Source organism: Heliconius melpomene, chromosome 9 (genome assembly GCF_056956725.1).
Source record: "Heliconius melpomene rosina isolate 202511_hmr_F chromosome 9, ASM5695672v1, whole genome shotgun sequence".
Taxonomy (NCBI): domain Eukaryota; kingdom Metazoa; phylum Arthropoda; class Insecta; order Lepidoptera; family Nymphalidae; genus Heliconius; species Heliconius melpomene.
The window spans coordinates 5,632,103-5,653,136 of NC_140397.1; the positions used below are offsets into that span (position 1 = coordinate 5,632,103).

Sequence of the window (21,034 nt, forward strand, 5' to 3'; positions counted from 1 at the left end):
GAGATCCACCGCTCAAGAAGCCTCCAGAATTTGGTGGAAAATGGGAAACTGAGTGTCTTAACTCTACATTCCCTCTGCCTATCCTGCTGTATGCGAGATACTGCGTGAAGCTGTTATATTTATTTTATTTTGTTCCTTTTTATTTACGGTTAACTGGTGTTATTCTGAACACGACGGGTAAGTGCTTGTCGATGTAAAATGACCTGTTTCAGTAAAGTACTCCATTAATTATACTTAACGCCATATTGCTTTTGAGCAGAAATTCAATTAACATGTTTTTAAGTCTTTGGACAGGGTTTTTATTAAATGTAAACATGCTAAGCCGTTTCTTTATTTTGCCTATTATTAAATGAATTCTGTGAAAAGGGGAGGTTCTCAGAATTTTCGACTGATTGGACCGATTTTGATGATTCTTTTTTTTATTTGATAGCTGGTGCTTCCCGTGTGAATCCAATTTTAACAATGCCATCTTTGTCAAGTATGTGCGCGACAAACAAATGAACAAATAGCTCAATTTCTACTTTTTAGTTTAGTATTTGAAGAATTTTTTTTTTGTTAAAAATCAATATTATTTTTCTTAATGCTTTCCGTTATCGGGAATCATAATGAACATATAATAACATATAACGTCGTTATCGTTAAAGCTAAGAAATCTAGAACAAATGGGCCATTAGTATCTAAATACTTTTTAAGCGATCGTAGATTTTAGGAAACAGTCACAATTAAATACGGTGTGCTTTAAATTCTTAGAAATATATTTTCTAGCTAATCGCTAACTTGCGGCTTAGAGAGGTGATCGAACAAAAAATATCTCGAGAACGACCATCGACATCGTTTACGGAACGTGGCCACACTTGAATATTCAAATTGGTCCGACACAATAGCCCCCCTAGCTCCCTCCTCCCTCTTCGTCCACTCCCCATCGGCAAAGGAAGCCTTACAAAGGATTGAGAAAAAAGCTAGGTTCCGGTGTCAGGAACACGCAACGCCTTGTCCGATACAGGTGCTCGAATCTATCTCTTATTGCGGATCTACATGATATATTTTTGTTTACATCGAATGGTGTACGTTTAACTTTTATACGTCTGTTTGTTATTGTAATTCCATATATATGTATATTGTAAGGGATAGGTTTGAAATGTATGATAGTAAATGTACTTTTGTTATGGAATATAGATAAATATGGGTGTTTTATGTTGGCGTTTTGCACGTTTTTGCTTTTCGTAAGTATTTTTTTTTAAAAAGTTTAACTAGATTATACTTATATAATAAACTGGTTAATGGCTGTCGTGGTCCGGTAGCACAAGGATTTGGCTGTAACCGCGACGGTTGTAGTTTCGATTCCCACTCGAAGAATTGAAATGTTTAACATTTCCATTTTCAAGCTCTGGTGCAAAGCAGCTGTCACTCAACACGCAATGCTTCAAACTTGTGTGAAAAGTAAGGAACTAAAGTGTCTTTATGAGAATAGAGTATCTTAACACTAGGTTCCCAGGTTCCCTATGCCTACCTTACCATGTGCGGTTCAGCGTGAACCTAAATGGTGGCTTATTATTATGAAAATGATAATCGAAATTTTCGTTAAGTAAAGTATAACAGAAAACACATTTGTACATGTGTACATGTGTACATTTGTCTCTACCCTGTCTTCTCAGAACTCACCTGTAAATAGTTATATTACTTCGCAAAGCTCAGTTTGTTTTCTATTACAAGTATATTAATGTACACAATAGCTTTACAAATTGTTCTCTTGAGCATTGCCTTGAGTGAACTTTCGATAACATTTAACGGGTATGAAACTTTAAGGTCAATTTACTGTGGAATTACTCTGGAGTGTTTGTTATATTGCCGTCTTATCTTGTATATAGATTATACTAGCGACCTGCTCGCGGTTTCACCCGCGTGAACTATGTTATTATTAATTTCTGTCTCCATGACTACGTCCTAGTGACGTCTATGCAAAATTTGAGACCTAGCATTTGTAGTAACGAAGTTTCATACAAACTTTCGACAAAAACAACCCCTTAGAAATCGAATATTGCAAATTCCCGTCTTAGCGAGCACCTACGTCCTATAAGTAATTCCTATGCAAAATTTGAGATTCCTAGCACATGTAGTTTCTGAGATTCCGTGATGAGTGAATGACCTTTCGATTTTATATATATAGATTATTTATAAACGTTCATAAAACTTTTATCACTTTTCGTATACTAAGTTTCTGTTTTTTTCCTTGATGTAGCAGAGTAGGCAGAGGGAACCTGGGAACCTAGTGTAAAGACACTCAGTCGCCATTACGACACTTCCGTTATACTACGCTATGTGTTGTACGTGTGTTGAATGGCATAATTTAAAACCCGACTTTGTCTCCACACCAGATAGTAAGAATGAAAACATTAAATATATCATTTCCTCGAGCGGGAATCGAACCCATAATCTGTTGCGTTTACCATCACACGTGCCTTGTGCTCCTGCGCCAGGATTGGCCTCTAGATGACTTAAATATGTGGCAGTATTTGATCTTCCATTTAAAAATTGTTGCTAAGCGAGTCAACATCAAAGCGTTTGTTCCTTTGAGATGAAACTCACCCGCTATTTCCAATTTATACCATAATTATAATCAGTCTTATCTCCAGGAATCCCGGGTATCCGGAAACAACGACTGGATTGTAAAATATTTAAATCACCCTTATAAAGCATTTAATTTACTACAATACAAGGAAATTTAGCTTTAATTTGCTAAAGTTACGTAATTCTTATTTGAAAAGATGAATTGGTGAAACGAAATTATCTATTTTTTATCCCTACAATTACCATGATTGATTCTCGTTGAACAAAAAATTTAATAGAGAGTTGCTTATACGAGGTTCTCTCTGTTTTCTCTATTAAATGTGCGAATTATAAACAATTAATTATATTTATCTTATTATAGATAATTTAAACGAAACTTTCTACCTTTTTTTATTCGAAGGAACATTCGGTGAAGCTATTAAGTTTAATATAATATTTTTTTATAAAATATTTTTATTATTACCTATATTCAGTAGCTAAATGTAGTTTCAGAAATCTTTTCTTAATACATTCTCTATATTTTTTCTAGTATACTGAATAAAAAACCTATATTTATCATGTTGGAGTTACCATTCGTCATTTTATTCGTCATTTTATTTACCCTGATAAATTTCTAAAAGCTTTTTGATGTTATTACTTATTAATATATTTATGTAATTGTATTTTACATTAGGAGTATATTTCAGAAATATATTAGGATAAGTAGAAAAAATAAGAAAAAACTGAATTTCATAGATACGGAGATTAAATAGTTAAGGCAGGAAGCTTTTTTGTTTTTGTGTTTTTTCATGACATTCTTTAAATTTAGCAATAAATAACAAACGGACATAACTCGTTAAATAAATATTTAATTCTGAGTTTCCCATCAAATTCATTTTACCAATTCTACTATCATTCAGTACTAAAGACTAAGCTAATATCTTATTTTGTTCTATACGATACATAATATAAATAATTAATCAAGTATATTCAAAGGCATGTTTTGACGCGTTTAAGTCAAGTCAGGGTCGTCGAATATTATCGAATTTGACAAAGGTGTTAGTTAACGGATTAGAGGTCGTTAGTGGAAGGTAAATGAGCAGAAAGCGATACATAAGTCCTTTAACTCATTATTTGCTGATCAATCACGTTTTCACTTTGAATTCCAGTGCTCATACTAGCGTAGGTATATTATGAATTTCATTCTTTATATAATTTTTTTGCAACTTTACGTTGTATCTCCCCTGTATCAAAGTAGGCAGAGGGAATCTATTCTTCTAGACCAGAGATTCCTCCGATCCTGAATCGAACTCACAGCAATCACGCACGTGGGCCACTTCATCACAACGACCTCAATTGCTTTTTTAAGTTATTTTTTATTATTTAAGTCAATTCTTATTTGTAACTTTACTATCTTATTTGAAAACCAAAAATCCAATTGAAGAACATTTCCAAATCATAGAACACTTTTATCCACTCTTTCCGTCTTGGATATAAGATTAATCGTTTGCTTACGACCAGTAAGCCTTTATGCCTCAACAAATGTTACCGAAGTTTGGAGCTTAACAATATTCCATGGAGGAGCGGTCGGTCTGTTTATTTAGGTGTATTGACTATGTTTTGTACGATACATCAGAAAGTGAATGAACCGTGCCATTTTAACCCTCAGTTTATGGTACTTTTGGTACTTTAGCCGCAAGTCATCGTTCACGGGTTATACGGACCCATCAGCCATGGGTAAAAAACATTTTGTTGAACTTAGCTATAGTGTTTCACAATTTGAATAAATTAGCTATGAAAAATCTTTTCTTGCATTGTTCATAAAAAATATTTACTTAGTTTTTTATTTTAAATTCACTCTGTATTCCTATTGTTATCATTGGAATCCTAGTGTTAAGACACTCCGTTCTTATTAAGACAGTTCTATTCCTCACTTTCCACCGAATTATGAGGAGAAAATTAAATTTGACGAAGAAATGTAAATAGTAGTGACCCTGCTCCACGACTAGCCTCAATAAAAACAAACTAAATCTATAGTTAGTTTATTAATAATTTATATTATTATATGTATACTTGTAAAAATATCCGTAATAATTTTAAATTTTGACGTTTCAAAAGTGCTAGCAAAAATCTATTTAAATATAGACAATTATAATTTGAACTAACTTTCAATATAAACAATTTTACTTCCTAAATCCGTTAAAAGCTACTTTATCTCTAAGACAAGAGACCAAGCCGTTTACAAAGACTTTAAAACTTCATTAGTATTTAGGCCATGTTAACAATTATAATACCTAAGTAAATTAACCTTATCTTGTTTTATCACTCCTGCAGTAATATGTTAACAGTTGCATTTCAAGACTTGATTGTTTGTCGCATTAGCTACATCGTTGGAACTCGGAATTTAGTTATACCTTTACTTTTTTACTTCAGTTTAAGATACTCCGTTCCCTACTTTTCGCCAAATTCTTATGGCATTGCTTGTTTAGTGGCGAAACTTAACGCCGGGCTTTTAACTTGTTGCCAGAGCGAAGAAAAGTAACTATTAATAATAATAAATAATAATTAATTCTATGAGTGGGCGTTTAAAATCACATTATTAGGCATTAGCAGATATTCAATCTTTAATACAAGAAATATCTCCTTAAATACTTATTTTTTATTATTAAATAATAGTGTTTTTACATACTAATGTTAATATTTTCCTTTCAGTTCGCGACCACACATCACACCACGTAACGAGGTTACGACACTCGAGGCACCTCGATGGGTACCTGCCGTTACACTCATCCGTGAGTATACGCTTACTTCATCCAATCCATCATATCTTTACATTCATCCATATCAATCTTAATTTGGCCCACAAAGCTTTGTCCCCTTAGAGTTTAAATTAAGTTTTTGCTTATTTTTTAAATTTTTGAATTATAGAATTTTGCATGGAGAAATACCGTAAATAACTTGGCTGTATTATATAATATTTTATACTTGATATGTCTCTATATTGAATTAGCTGGCCAGGATGTATGTGAGTATACCACTATACGTCACTGTTTCATTCATTTTACATTCACTGTTTTAAATAATTCACTTTCTAAACTTTAAACACAAGGATAATGTGTAAGTCCAAAGAAATTTTAAGATATGTTATATTTAGCTTACTTTCTTGCCGTTTCTCCTTTATAAATGTCTTAAATTATGTTTTCTTGCATGTCCTAATGTTAAAACTTATTGATAAATCGTTATTTTAAAACATATCTATATTAAACAGATATTATAGTCCAATTTCATCAATCAGCATAGCTGCCGAGCAGTTGGACAATTGTGCTTAATTTAGCTTTAGATGTATACTCATGTAGTGGCACACAATACCACCGTTTCAGTTCACGCCAGCGACATCACCGAAGCTAGCCGTGAAAGATAACCACAAACCTCTGTTCACCGAGTGCCTAAATTATAGGCCGACGTTGAAAGAAGAACAGCCGGTCGGAACTTACGTGTTTACGGTGAGTTATAGCGTTGATTATGTAAATATTCTGGCTATTTGTTGTTTTAATATGACTTTTATTGATAAAAAACGTGTAATTTATAAATGATTTATTGACTAATAAGTAATTAACTTAACTCAAATGTACTGAATATATCAATTAATTTTGTTTATATTTTATCTTCATGTAAATAGGTCCATGCAGAAGATCGTGATCCACCAGAAATGGGTGGTACAGTTACGTACAAATTTGTATCAACTCCTGGTGAGAAAGAGAGATTTCATGTCGATCCAGAGACAGGAAGAATTACTACGGCGGATGTCAGTATTATTTTGTTTATTTCAATATTAATTATTACTTTTTATTTAAATTAATATGGCTAATTAATATTAATTCTTTGAAATTATAAAACATTATTAACTGTTCTATTTATTTTGGCTAAAATTAGCGTTCAATAGGAAATACAGGTAGGTCCAAGTTGCAGTTAGTTTTTTATCCTAAAAAATAAATATTGTGCAGATTTTTGACCATGACGAGCCGTCACGTGAAAAAGAAGCGTATATAACTGTGAGAGCCAGCGATAATGGACAACCCCAATTGGACGACGCGTGCACTATCAAAATCCTTATAGAAGACATCAATGATAACCAGCCGGTGTTCGACAAAGTTGTAAGTATTTGCAAATAATCTTAGAATTTAGGAAAATTTTAGTCGTTAAGGTAAAAGGCGCTCGATTCAAATACGGCTCGATCACGTATTTGTTTTCAAATGCTGTCTTATGTGTATGTTCTTTCGGACTAAGCTATGCCACCTAAATTAGTACCAGCTAAAAGTATTCGAGTCATGCATTAATTAGAATGGTCGTCTAACATGATTTCGGTTAAAAAAATATTTTGACAATTTATTAAAATAACATTTAACGATTCTAGGTCTTACGCTTATGGAACGTAACATATCAATTTTTTATTTAAATGTTTATTGTGACTAACTTAAAATTCATTCATTAGCCTCAAACCGTGGCGCAGACTTTATTAACACTTGCCTGTTTTTCGAAGGTCTTCCGAGGAGACGTTTGGAAGGTTTGTCCTAAGAACAGAGAATTTTAAAGAGAAACAGAGTTGCGCACACAAAAATTATTATAAATTAAACACAGTTGATATTACTAACAATTGAATGTTGCCATCGCTTATATCAATTTATTGATTTTTAAGCTGTGGCAACACTCAAATTTTTGTATTTATTTGACAAAAAAAAAAAGATATTTCTCTACTTGCATGTTGCTGCATGATTTAGGATCGTAAGCCGCCACTCAGGGCGTTATCGGTAATCATTTTGTATGTCTCGTGTGTTACATTCACTTATTTTGCACATTTTTATAGTTGGTGTGTTTTCTTTAGCTAGGCTGCTCTCTTTTTCCCCTAAGCGCATTTTATCACACTGCACGATTATAATTATTTTGGAAAAACTTTCTCTAAGCTTGAGGCATGCTTCGCGTAGAACATGTCAAAGTTAAATAAGCTAACTCTAAGGCTAAAATGTTTTAGGTAATTATTATAATACCATCATCATGTAAAGGGATTCCTTGTGAGGAAATATACGCAAAAATTTCATCTATCACAATCTTTAGTGATTTTAGATGTTATTTATTATAATGAATTATTTTTTTAATTTGTTTTTATATTTAACTTTTATTTTAATGGTATTTAAATAATTTGTAATGTGACGTGTGTACTGATATAAAGTAATTTCTAACTTTCTATACAGTCGTATTCGGAGTCGGTCCCTCAAGATTTGCCGAGTGGTCGCGAGGTGATGCGAATATCAGCGACCGATATCGATGATGGAAACAATTCTATTGTACATTATAGCCTAGATTCTAATTCACCGGATCAGGCTTACTTCTATATAGATCCAGACAATGGTGTTATATTTTTAAACAAAACCATTGATGTAAGTACACATTTTTCTTTATTGTTATATTTATTTGTTTATCTATAAATATTAAAGTTTTCAATGTTGGTCTACAATATTATTATAGCTCTAACATTAGTTAATTTCTAAATAACCTATAAATATTTTTTTCGAAAAGGAATATAGTAGACATAGCCACTGTTTTTCTAATTTTAATTCTAAATTCCTGCAGAAAGTACCAGGCTACAAATTCAAATTAAGTGCGATAGTAAAAGACATGGGTGATCCGCCGCAACAAAGTTCAATCACTTTAGATATCCAAGTCGTCGAATCTAACAAGAAAAGCCCGTCCTTTATAGAAGTGCCCGACCAGCCGATAAGATTAAAAGAAAATTACGCGGACTTCAACACACCGATAGCTACCGTGAGGGCGGTGTAAGTATCCGAATACGAATTTAATTTAGTCTAACAAAATTAAACATTATCAAAGAGAGCTTAAAAGAATCTCCAAGATTTGGAACGAATGTTTTGAGTTCTATTTAATTTGAATAATTTCTTGAGAAAATTAAAGAAGCTTATTACTTTAGTTGGATATTTTGGTTTATTTTATAATAACGAAATTGTTTTCGACAAACCTTTTTTCATCGGCTTAATTTGTTTTCGTAATTGTTAATTTAGAACTTTTTTTCCCAAATAGTTCAAATATACCGGAGGAGAAAAAATTACAATTCGAATTGGTTATGGGTCAAACAGAACAAACAAATAAATGGCATACATTTGTATTGGAGCCGGAGGCCGATTCAGCGTATATTAAACTTGGAAACCATTTAGATTATGAAAAAATTACTGATTACACGCTAACTGTTCGGATACAGGTAAGATTTTTTAAATTAGTTTTACGTTACTGCAGGGTGGGCAGAAGGGAGTTTGAAACTTAGAGCTAAGACACTCCGTTCTCCATTTTCCGCCAAAGCTGGAGGCATTGCATGTTGAGAGAAAGAACTTAACGTTGCGCTTTGCTAGACACTAGAAAGGAGAAATAAAAATATTAAATACTTAATTTCCTCGATTGAGGATCGAACCCACGACCAGTCGCGTTCACAGTTACACGCCACGACTGGAAAAAATGTATATTAATTACGTTATTAGCATATTGTTAATTTAATAGCTTAATATTATATAATTAACTTTTATTACAGAACAATTACAAATTAGCAGCCGAAACTATAATTCAAATAGAAATAGAAGATGTTAACGACAATATTCCTATATTCAGTGAAATTAGATCAGGAAGCGTTTTAGAGAATGAACCGCCTGGCACTCCCGTGATGCAGGTCCGGGCTTTCGACGCCGACGGCACTTCAGCCAATAATCAAGTGACTTACGAATTAGGCGACCCGTCTGACCCCTTCGCCATAGATAGCATTACGGGAAATATTACTACCCTCAAAATATTTGATAGAGAAGAACGAAGTTTCTATAATATTAAAATTATAGCTACTGACAATTCTGAATCTGCTTTGATACCGGGGAAACATAACGCTGGTCAACAAGTGTTTTTGATAGAAATAGCTGATAAGAATGACAATCCACCACATTTCACCCAAGACACGTATGTCGCGGAATCTATAGCGGAGAACGCTAATATTAATGAACTGGTCACGCAAGTCACCGCTCTGGATACGGATACAGGTATTTAATTTGTCTTAATTAATATGTAAATTTTTAATGTAAATTAAAATTTAATGTAAATTAAAAATTCTTTTTTATTATTTAAAATTATTTTTGCGATGAAATTAAGTATTAACTTAATATCTCATTTCTGCGTGTACAGGCTGTCTTGACGCAGAGGTTGTAAACGCATCGTTTGTGGGTTCGAATCCCGCTAGGGGAATTAATTTTCATTTTTTTTTTATTTTTTTTATTATATTATTTTTCTCTTGTTATTACATTAAAAACAAACTTCATTTCGTTTGTTCTATATTAAAATACATAGCAGTATAATAATTCTCGAGAAAACTCACCTCAGCAATAGAGGAACTAGCAATACAATTTACTAAACAAATGACTATTTTCAGCTTCCGTGGTAACGTACAGTATAGTAGCCGGTAATACATACGACGCCTTCGTAATTCGTAATTTTACTGGAGAAATTCGTGTTAATAATGAACTGGATTATGAAAACATAACTAGTTATAGCTTAGATGTTAGAGCTTTCGACGGTATTTATGAAGATTATGCAAAAGTGTTAATAAAAATTGAGAATTTAAACGATAACCCACCTGTCTTCTTGGCTAATTATACGAAGACTATCGAGGAAGAGAAGTTGTATGAAGGATGTATTGTTAAGGTAATGATTTTTTTTTATATGTTTAAAAGATTATTTTGTTTTTATTTTAATAACAAAATTAATTGTAACTAACCATATATTATAACTAAATAAATAATGTTTAGTTACAAAATAAAAAAGCATTAAAAGAAGCAAGTAAAATTTTAGTCTATTAATATTGCCGAACTAAAAGCTCACATTCTATTTTCTTTGTACCCCATAAAACTTAATTAATCATATATTTTTTTATACTTATTAACAGGTTGAAGCTTACGATCCAGATTTAGATAGGAATGAACCACAAAATATAGTATATTCATTAGTTAAACATGAACAAAAGGAATTTCTGCAAATTGACAACGATGGCTGCCTTCGCTTGACAAAACCATTGGACAGAGATCAGCCGTCAGGCTTCACCAGGTGGCAGATCCTGATTATGGCAGCTGATCATGGAGGAAGACTTGGATCTGATAGCTTAAGATCTACAACCGAAGTGATTTTAGAATTAACAGATATTAACGACAACGCGCCGTTTTTGACCAATGTAAGTATTTTTACGTTTTTATTAATTTATTTTTGGTTGATTCAATTGGCAACATAGTAAATAAAACGACTAATTTCCACTGCTATTCGTCTAAAACTCTAGGAAATGCGTCTAATGGGAAGCTATCTGATAAAAAGGAACGGATGTACAGTAAAAAATGTTACTTTGAAGACGGAATCCTGAAACATTACGCCATTATTGCTTTAGATTTGCACCATTTTATTTTTAGCTCATACAAATAATTACCCCTTTTAAATCTTCAAAGGACGAACATGCAATTTCCTTATAGAATCCATTTTAGTTTTATAGACCATTTTAAAGGAATAGCTGTCGATGAATTTAAATTGTACCATCAAGACTAAACCTTTTTGCGTAAACCATCTGTTTTGAGTGGATGTTATAACGATTACCTGTTTTTTGATAGCATTTTATATATGAATGTGCAGAAATGTGGCCGAAATGCCGTATAGAAATGATAAAATCTGGGATACTATACTAATTTGTCCTATCTAATTCTAGAGATGAAATAAAAATGATTGTTTTCGACTACTTAAACTCGCTGCCAGGCGATTATGGCTTAAGCAATGGTATATATAGGCTCTACATGCACGTATATATTTATATTAATCTTTATAATATAAACATTTAGGCGAGCTGCTAAATATGTAGCGTTAAGTTCCGCATCATAGCAAACAACGTTTAAATTTACATAAATAAAAAATAAGAGTACAAACATACAAAAATTACATAATTATTATGTGCCTGTTTTTTTAAATAAATATTTCCAACCTAATACTCAAGTTTAGCTTTATCAGTGGTTGTTATTCAGTTAGAGTCTGTAATTCCGTTGAAATTACGTTGAATTAATTGAGAAACTTTTACTTCTGTAGAGATACACTTTAATATAAAAGTTTCTGTTAAAGAATTTATATCTAGGATTAGAGGCTCAAGCTTTGTAAATAAATAAGGATTGCAACGAAAATAATTTGCAGAAATGCTATTTAAAAATATATTTTGAAGTATTAATATGTTGGCACTTTATAGTGTTCTGGGAGGTGGGTTCAAATCTCACGTGCCTTCGGGATATGCTCATTACTTAGGGTTGTTTTTGGTATGAAATTTGTTCTTTTAAATATTTTTTGAGACCGATTTTTGACTGTGAGACAGCTTTTAATTGTAAAATCTTTTTAGTGCGATAAATAATATTCACAAATTTTAAAATAACAGCCACTCCACTCAATTTAAGCTGTTACAAGCCCTAAAAAGTAAAAGTAAAAAAAAATCTATAGGTTCATGCTATATGTAAATGGGAATCGAATTCACAATCACAAAATAAATAATTATACAAAACTGAAAATAAACATGCCAATAGCAGCAAATTGCATTTAATATCTGAGTGAATGAATTCTAATAAAAACAAAAGCCAGAAGTACGTATTTATAGCCACCTATATAGAAAGTAAAACTGTAATTCAACACCGTCTCGTGTTCAATTTCAAATGTTCTCGAATATCTTGATTAAAAACGATTGTCTTCGGGAATTGCTTTGTTTTGCTAGTTTTTTTATATTGCGAAACCATTTGTCGTTAATAGGCGGCCGCAGTGGTACAGTCTTTAAATTTAGAGCTATGGTTATGAGTTTGATTTTCACCTAGGAGAATGTTCAATTATTATTTTCCTCTGCGCTTGAGCTCCTTAATACAAAATATCTTGAATTCAGGCGGAAAGCGAAGAACAATGCACTCCTTATTGATGAGGATGAGAAAATGTATATAATATTTGTGTATATTTAGATAACCAACGAATAAAAGGTTGCTTTTGTTTGATATACAAAAAAAATATTTATTTCAAATAAATATATATGTCGTACATTAAATCTCCTTTGGGAAACCTGAACTTTTCCATTATCAACTTGTACTGTTCTTCCGCTGTTGCTCTTATCCAAAAAAGAACATATTTTATGTCAAAATAGACAGTTTTCGTAGTTACTTATTCCCATTTACCTGTTACGACAATAATTATGTATTTCTAGCTTCAACATCAATCTTGCATATAGCAGGGCAGACATAATCTAGTTTAGTGGTGACGGAACTTAACTCCGCGCATTGTCTTGCATACTAGAGAAATAACAATAATTAATTTCTCCTAGTGGAGATTGAACCCACTAACGTCAGGTTTACAGTCAGAATTTTTGTATATATTTTTTCTAAGAATATATGTTTCACCAAGGAAATTGTAATGGAAGGGAGGTACAATGCTTCCAGAATTCGTCAGAAAGTGGAGAGCGGAGTGTCAGAACGCTACTCTCCTTGTCTAACCTGCTACTTGCGGGATACAGCGTGAACATTAGAAAAAAATATATATTTATTACTAACAATCACGTCATAGTATTTTCAATACAAAAACCATATATGAAACTATTTTGATGGGTATCTAAACCCGATGCAGGGTGTATTAGGGCAGCTATATTGCTTGTCTATCAAAAAATCCCTTTGACGAGGGTACGAATAGTGAGGGAACAAGTGTCTAATGTAATATTTCGTAGCCCCAGTATGATATACTGGGTAGTTCTATCGTAATTTACTTCTAATATTTCGTCGATTTACTCGTTCATTTAAAGGTAATTGAGTTTATTTTTAAGTATTTTTAAGCTTCCCATTGTACGTAGGGGGAACCTGGTGTTAAGACAGTGACACTTCTCGTCAAATTATCGAGACATTTGCGTGTTGATTGGTGGAATTTAACACTGTAATTTGTTTTGTCATCAGAGCAAGGAAATAAATATAATTGTTTCTCCCGAATGGGAATTGAATCCTCGATCTTTGTGCTAGAGTCGGACGCATTTTCAAACTTTAAACAATTTATTCAATCTATTACAATTTTGAAGAATAGCTGTTATTTTTCTGTGTTAAAATTTCAAACGTTTCTCTAATAACATTTTAAAAGCGGTGAACTTGCAAAATTTCATTAAATAAATTTCTGTAAGGCCAGTATGCGAGTTTTTGCTATTTTCGATTAGAGAAATCTTTAAACAAAAATAATAATATTGTATTTATCGTACCAAGGCAAAGCGTTGAGTTGTCTAAAAATAAATGGGAAAAACTGGAGAACGGAGTGTCTCATCACTAGGTTTCCTCTGACTATCCTGCTATACTCGGAATAGACTTTGAAGCTAAAAAAATAATTTAAAATATATCCGAAAGCTATTTGCTTCAGTCCGTACGTAAAGAACTAACAACGTCTAAGAATGTGTCTAACAAAACAATTCTCGATGCATTTTCCTTTGTTTTTCGAATTTAAAGAACCATTTATTAAGTCCAATTGCTCCTAAACGATTTAAGAAGCGAGTGTAATTTGAACTGGGAATCTGACGTCCGCTTGTGGGATTACCTAAACAAATAGAAAATATGGGGCCCGTCGTGACGCAGGAATACAAGTGTGTGACTGTCAACGCGATTGGTTGTGGGTTCGATCCTCACTCGAGGAAATATTTCTAGTTTATTTCTTCGCTCTGGTGTCGAGGCAAAGCGCACTTAACACGCAATGCCTCTAGAATTCGGCGGAAAGTGAAGAATGGAATGTCTTAACACTAGGTTCCCTCTGCCTACTCTGCTGAGTGCGAATTTTTAATATAATCAAAAAAATACAATTAGCAAAAATACAATAATACCTTCCTTATTTATAACTTACTTATAGCTTCAAATAATTTCTTTTTTAAAGAAGTAGTAAATAAACTGTAGGTGTTATATTAATAATCGTGGACAAACATACTTACCCACTAGTTAAATTAAGAACCTCTTTCGTTTCGAAATCTATTAAAGCCAAAATCTTATCCTAAAAATACAAAAAACCACATCATAATCGATTAAGCCTCTCTTTTCTTTGAAATTGGTTAATAAAAAAGTATATACTCGAATGAAACTAATACTACTTGCAGTGATTTATGTGTCATTTCTCTTGGTTAAAAAAATACGGCGTTAAGCACCACCACCACTCAACAGCAAAGGTCTCGAATTCGGGTCGTACATTTTCTCCACCTACCCTGTATACAAAATATGGCTATATATGCAAAATAAAGCATATAATGTCTAATAATAATATCGTAGAACAACGGTTCACGATATTTTGTGTCAATTTAAACAAAAATGACGTAACCGTAAGTACATTTAGTTACAAACGCGAATATCCTTTGGATCATTTTAATTTCATTTTGTACTAAAGCTGGTTGTTAAAACAATAAAATGAAAATAGTCCGCATAAACTCGTGGCATTTTTAAATGTAAATACATATATTTTATTATTAGTAAATATACAGTGTTACGGCATCTGTAAATATTCCGTAAAAACATACCGTAATATGTAGTAGGGATTGAAAGTATTGTAAATTTTAAAACGTTAAATATTAATAATTTTTGTGTTTGTACTATAAATTTGTAGGTAGACATAAATGGCTGCACCTGATTCAATTATCACTACAATGGGGATTTATTTGTTTGTATATACAAAGATAAATAGAAATATTAAATAATTTATTTTTATAATTTTTATTACTTCTTTATTTTTAGTCCTTTATTTTACAAGGGTTGCCTGGAAGAGATTGCTTGAAGCAATAAGGCCGCCTTTGCATACATTTTATAAAAATATATTGTTTCTTTCTCTTTTATATGTATTTTTGTGTGCAATAAAGTTTTTTCTATTCTATTCTATTCTATTCTACTTTCGAGTATATATATTGTTCCTCTAAGACAGAAAGAACGTGGTGTCAATACACTCTATGCACTGCTTTTTACCATAACAGAGCCGGGTATCGAACCTACAAAAATTGCTGTTATATTCCTACACTGTCCCACGGCGCCATAACGACCTTATCTATTATCAGCTAAATAATAAATCAGGCCATTATCATTACCTGTATCTTCCTTTGACGTACGATGCAGATATCATAAGAGATGGAGACAGTTGATTACTATTATAAAAAGAAAGAGGCCACGTGAGTGACTCTAAACGCGACTGATTGTGGGTTCGTTCCTCACTCGAAGAAATAAGACATTTAAATTAAAACCTAACACTCCGTTCCCTACAAGACACTACCGTTGACCACTACTATATTCGCCGAATTCTAGCATTACTTGTTGAGTAATGCAACTCAAAGCCAAGAAAATAAAAATATTAAACATTTAATTTTTTCGAGTAGAAATCGAACTCACAACCAGTCCCATATACAGTCACACCATTGCACACGTCCGTTACTGGCCATAAAATTTTGATTAAATATAATAATTTCTTATCATTGTCAATCTAAGCAATTCTAAAAACCGCTTAAGCGTGAAAGCGTAAACGAATGGTAATTTCATAAACGGTTATTCGAACTTCGACTTATCTCTGTTATGATATAGTATAGATTGTATAGCAATATTAGATTAGGAACCGTCGCGTCGCTGCAGCCAGGTTAGTTTCAAACTCGAATAGATGAAATGTCCATTGTAAGCAAAGACAATTGGAGGATTACTTTGGGAACTGGTGGATTTACTGTCAGGATTCGTCATTTTGTGAAACGAATTATTTTTATATTATTGTTATATTATATATGAAATTATTATTATTAATGTTATCGACGAGAAGGTTGTGCTTTCAACTCCAACTATAATTATTATTTATTTATTCATTTCTTTCGAACAACGTAAAGCACGTCATCCACTTAATATGCAATGCCTCGGAAAATCGGTGGAAAGCGAAGTGTCTTAACACTAGGTTCCCCTGCCTATCATTCTATATTCGAAATAAAGCGTGAAGCTAAAAAAGAAGAAATATATGTTACCAGCTTTAAACTCCTTCATCGTCCGCATGACCAAATGGATATACTTAAGAGTTATAGTAGACCTAGACGTTATATATGAACAATCTGATATAAAAATATTTTTATCAACTCGGACAAGCAGTTCCTGAGATTAGCGTTTTCAACCAAAAAAACTGTTTCGCTTATAGAGAAATAAGCAAATATGCAAAATGAACCATACAAACAATAAAGAAAATAAAGTATATATAGCTATATAATATGTTTTTTCTTTCAGACCCAACCAGTAATATGGTACGAAAATGAAGCACCTAGTCAGGTGGTTATACTAACAGCGAAAGACTACGATTCAGCGGAAAACGGCCCCCCTTTCACCTTTGCACTCAACGAATCTGCCAGCTTCGATATCCGATCGAAATTCCACATACAAGGTAAACCAATCTTTTCAGAAAACCCCCAAAAGATTTCCATGTGTTCTAGTTCTCACGATTTTTCTGTGCCTATTATTGGTCAGTGGTTCTATAAGAGTAGGTATAACATTCTCATATTGACTACTTAAAGAAAATTCTAAATTAAGATTTTTTTCCAATTTTAACGAGTTTGTAAAGGCAATGGCGATAGAAAATATGAAGCAAAAATAATAACAATTTTGACTTATAAATATTTTTACAAATAAATTTCTCTGACGTCGAGACAAAGCGGGGCGTTAAGTTGCCACTCTACATCCAATGCACCCAGAATTGGGCATGTAGTGGTAAACGGCAGTGTCTTAATGGGAACAGAGCGTTGTAACACTGGGTTATCAGGTTCCCTCTGCCCACCCAGCTATGTGCAGGAAGCTAAAGCATAAAAAACATCAATGGGAAAAAAATAAACTTTTATTGCAATTGCAAATTAAGCTTTATAAATCCTGTATACGAAATAATTGCTCAATTGATACGTACCTGTACTCTGTAGCCTTTTCAAATGTTTATTATATAATGGAATTTTGCCCAATCATTCCGAACTCAAGTATTATTATTTACCAATAAAAATAATATAGGCTTTATTTCATGTTTCATTTTTTAAACTTTTATCAATTGTTGGTTAATTTACTTGGTATTATTTATAACGCGGCTTCGCCCGCTTATGCTCGATTTTTTGTAGCTTCAGGCTGTATCCCGCATATAATAGGGTAGGCATAGAGAACTTTGTGTTAAAACACTCCGTTCTCGTTAAGACACTTCTCTTTTGCAATTCTCACCGCGCTGTCCCCTCTGGCACCAAGGCAAAAGCGCGGCGTTGAGTTCCCCCACTCGACAGAAAGTTCACAGAAAAAAAGAAAAGATATATATTAGTAGGATAGGATGAAACCAGTCTAAATTCACCTAGGTAATTCACGTTCTTGCGGAGATGGAAAACATTCTAAGGAAATTTGTCTGAGCGGATATTCTAAAGATTCATTCACCCGTCAATCGAACGTATTTGAACGTATTTTACATAAAATGTTCGTTTAAAGCTAAGATTAAATAGCTTATAGCAATTATTAACAATAAGACCTCTAAAAACTATATTTTCTATTAGTTCATAGTGTATCCTGTATATAGGATAGGCAGAGGAAATCTAGTTTTAAGAACCCCGAAACTGCATGTTAAGTGGCGGAACTAAACGCCGAGATGTAAATAATTGAATCCTAAACATTAATCGAACCCACAACCGTCGAATTTACAATTAGACGTGCCACTGCGCTACGGCGGCTAACATTTATCAAAAATATTTTGACGCTAAAAGGACAAACACTTTGAAGATCACCGAAATTGAACAAACAAGTTGGCTTAAATAACAGCATCTACAGTTCCTCCAATCCCACCACGGAATTTAGGGAACCAAAATTGAATTTTCAATCAATTAATGTAGTTAAAATGCAATAAATGGCGCTGGTAACCAATTCGTAACTTTGTTTCTGGAGTACCAATTCGATTTCAACAGTTTCCCCATTCAACTTCGCGTGTTGATAATTGTGAGTCGTGTCTGTGGAAATTATTTAGTACGAAAAGTATGAGGGTATCCAAGTTTTTCGTTTAAGTAGGCCTTCGCTTGAGCCTTGCGAAGTTTAAACGGTATCGTGCGTGTTCATTTTGGTCGTATAAACATTTAAAGGGTTATTAGGGGTGGAATTTTGAGGGAGTTGTTTAAACAAAATCTTCTTAATCAGATTTCGTTTAAACAGTTTTAATTAATTAATGATTTGTTTTAAACGTCGATTAAAATTAGCTGATTTTTGGAAGTTGTTTAGATTATGTTTTTTTTTTCGTATTATTTTCTTGTGTTTTGTAAATACAAGAACATTGGTAGATAGAACTAATACAGTACTAGAATCTTTACTAGCGTTTGTTTAAGTATAGCTTATTAAATATACTATTAAAATAGACTTAATAATTTCCAAAAATTCCAAAATTATGACAAAATCATGCGGTTATAATGCGATAGGTTGTGGGTTCGAATCCAGATTGGGGAAATGAATCATTATTTATTACTATTTTCATTTTTTCGTTCTGGTAACACTATATTCGGCGGCAAGTGGAGAAGTGTCTTAATAGGAACGGGTGTCTTTACCATTCGATTTCCTCTGCTTACCGTGCTAAAGATTGTTTTTATATTATATGTGTTTTTATATTTTCAAGATAAAATGCTGACATATATAAAAAAAAAACAATAAAAAATTTCCAATTTTGCTTGTAACAGCCAAACATATTAGACATACATATTTTTATACAGATATATAAATTTTATATATCTCAACAAATCACAAATCGACAAGCCTTCATCAAAACCTCCTCTAAAAAACAATTTCTTCCAGGAAACATATTATCGACGCTCGTTTCCTTCGATCGGGAACAGCGGAAAGAGTACAAAATACCGGTGGCCATTACGGATTCCGGTACTCCTCGCCTGACGGGGGTTTCTATACTGCACATCGTGATCGGCGACAGGAATGACAATCCTATGGGGCCTGGACATAGCGACATATTTGTGTACAATTATAAGGTATTTATGGTTTTTTTTTGCTTTATTTCTTATGTAAAATGGTAGGTTGATTGGAATTTGGAAAATTGTATTTAATTTAATATTTATTTTCTATAAGAATATTAATAATAATTTATGTATTGGCTATTTTAAAATAATTTTCTTAACTCCCTAATATGAAGCAGTTTCAGCTTTATATAGAAAATAATATCAGAATTTCATATAAAAAACCCTTTTCTATACGAGCATATATATTAAAAAAACTTATTAAACTCCCCAATATGCAACAGTTTCAGCTATATATAGAAAATAATATTAGAATTTCATGAAAAAGCCTTTTTTTGTAGGAACATCTATTAAAACAGTTTTGGAACAGGCTCTGACGTGAACGCTTTCGACGTATTGATACGTTCATAATGGATGTAACCAAACGATAGTCTCACTCACTTCGCTACGGATATTTTTTTATGAAAAAAAATTAATAAATATGAATTCTATTATATAATACGATTTAGTTATATATATAGATTTCAATAAATTGTTTCTACTTTCTTCACTAATAACATTAAAAACATTGAAGATATTTATACTACATTGAGGCCAGTCGTGGCTGATCGTTAAATTTATATTTCCATTTCTTCGCTCTGGTGTCGAAGTGAACCGCGGCGTTGTGTTCCGTCACTCAACACGCAGTCTCCAGAATTCAGCGGCAAGTGGGGAACGAAGTGTATTAACACTAGGTTCCCTCTGCCTGCTGTGTACGGGATACAGCGTGAAGCTGATAATGATGACTAAATTTAGATTAACTAACATTCATAATCAATTTTAAACACAAATCCCACTAATAACATAATTAGGTCATACAAAATAACCATCCAGTATACAAAATTGTCACATCAATCTTGAATACTTCTAAGAAATATGAGCAAAACATCAAACAATTTCATAACAAACATACATACATACATAAATGTATGGCCCATACATTATTTTCGCGTATATTATTAATATTTAATCTATTGTTCCCCACAACGCTATCAGACGGAAACGTATTTCAACGAAATATACAGCTGGCGATATTACGTGAGTATATTGGCAATTTGTGTTTAGAAGACTGTTATCTTCTTTCTTCTTCTATCTTCTTTCTTATCATCTTCAGTTTATCTTATTTTTGTGGCGTACCTACTGGATGGACAGACTGTCATTTGTTGAATCATTTAGATTATTAGGTTTTATATTCATTTCTTTGTTTTTTAATTATTTTTCTTATAATTTTGTTTTGAATTTCGTTTTAAGTTAAAATATTTCTATATTGTAGCGTACTTAGCAACGGTTAATTATTTCTTATTTTTTCATACTGTTTCACTTACTACGCATGTTAGATATACGTATATTGTGAAATAAAAAAAAATCTTTAAT

General features: G+C 32.5%; 1 protein-coding gene across 5 annotated transcripts in view; it reads left to right on the top strand.

Moving 5' to 3' along the window:
- The window catches only part of shg (DE-cadherin), a 189,293-nt gene that overhangs the window by 133,576 nt on the left and 34,683 nt on the right, over positions 1-21,034 (top strand). The window contains exons 2-16 of one of the 5 annotated variants that reach the window (XM_085190182.1): positions 5,260-5,339; positions 5,928-6,050; positions 6,227-6,352; positions 6,552-6,701; positions 7,088-7,111; positions 7,326-7,355; positions 7,797-7,982; positions 8,176-8,378; positions 8,641-8,818; positions 9,143-9,635; positions 10,022-10,293; positions 10,535-10,816; positions 16,887-17,040; positions 19,449-19,636; positions 20,657-20,698. In XM_085190182.1, the coding sequence (XP_085046308.1) occupies positions 5,260-5,339; positions 5,928-6,050; positions 6,227-6,352; positions 6,552-6,701; positions 7,088-7,111; positions 7,326-7,355; positions 7,797-7,982; positions 8,176-8,378; positions 8,641-8,818; positions 9,143-9,635; positions 10,022-10,293; positions 10,535-10,816; positions 16,887-17,040; positions 19,449-19,636; positions 20,657-20,698 (2,531 nt within the window). The remainder of the gene's footprint in view (positions 1-5,259; positions 5,340-5,927; positions 6,051-6,226; positions 6,353-6,551; positions 6,702-7,087; positions 7,112-7,325; positions 7,356-7,796; positions 7,983-8,175; positions 8,379-8,640; positions 8,819-9,142; positions 9,636-10,021; positions 10,294-10,534; positions 10,817-16,886; positions 17,041-19,448; positions 19,637-20,656; positions 20,699-21,034) is intronic. The other 4 variants (XM_085190178.1, XM_085190180.1, XM_085190179.1 and 1 more) reach the window with 4 other exon arrangements.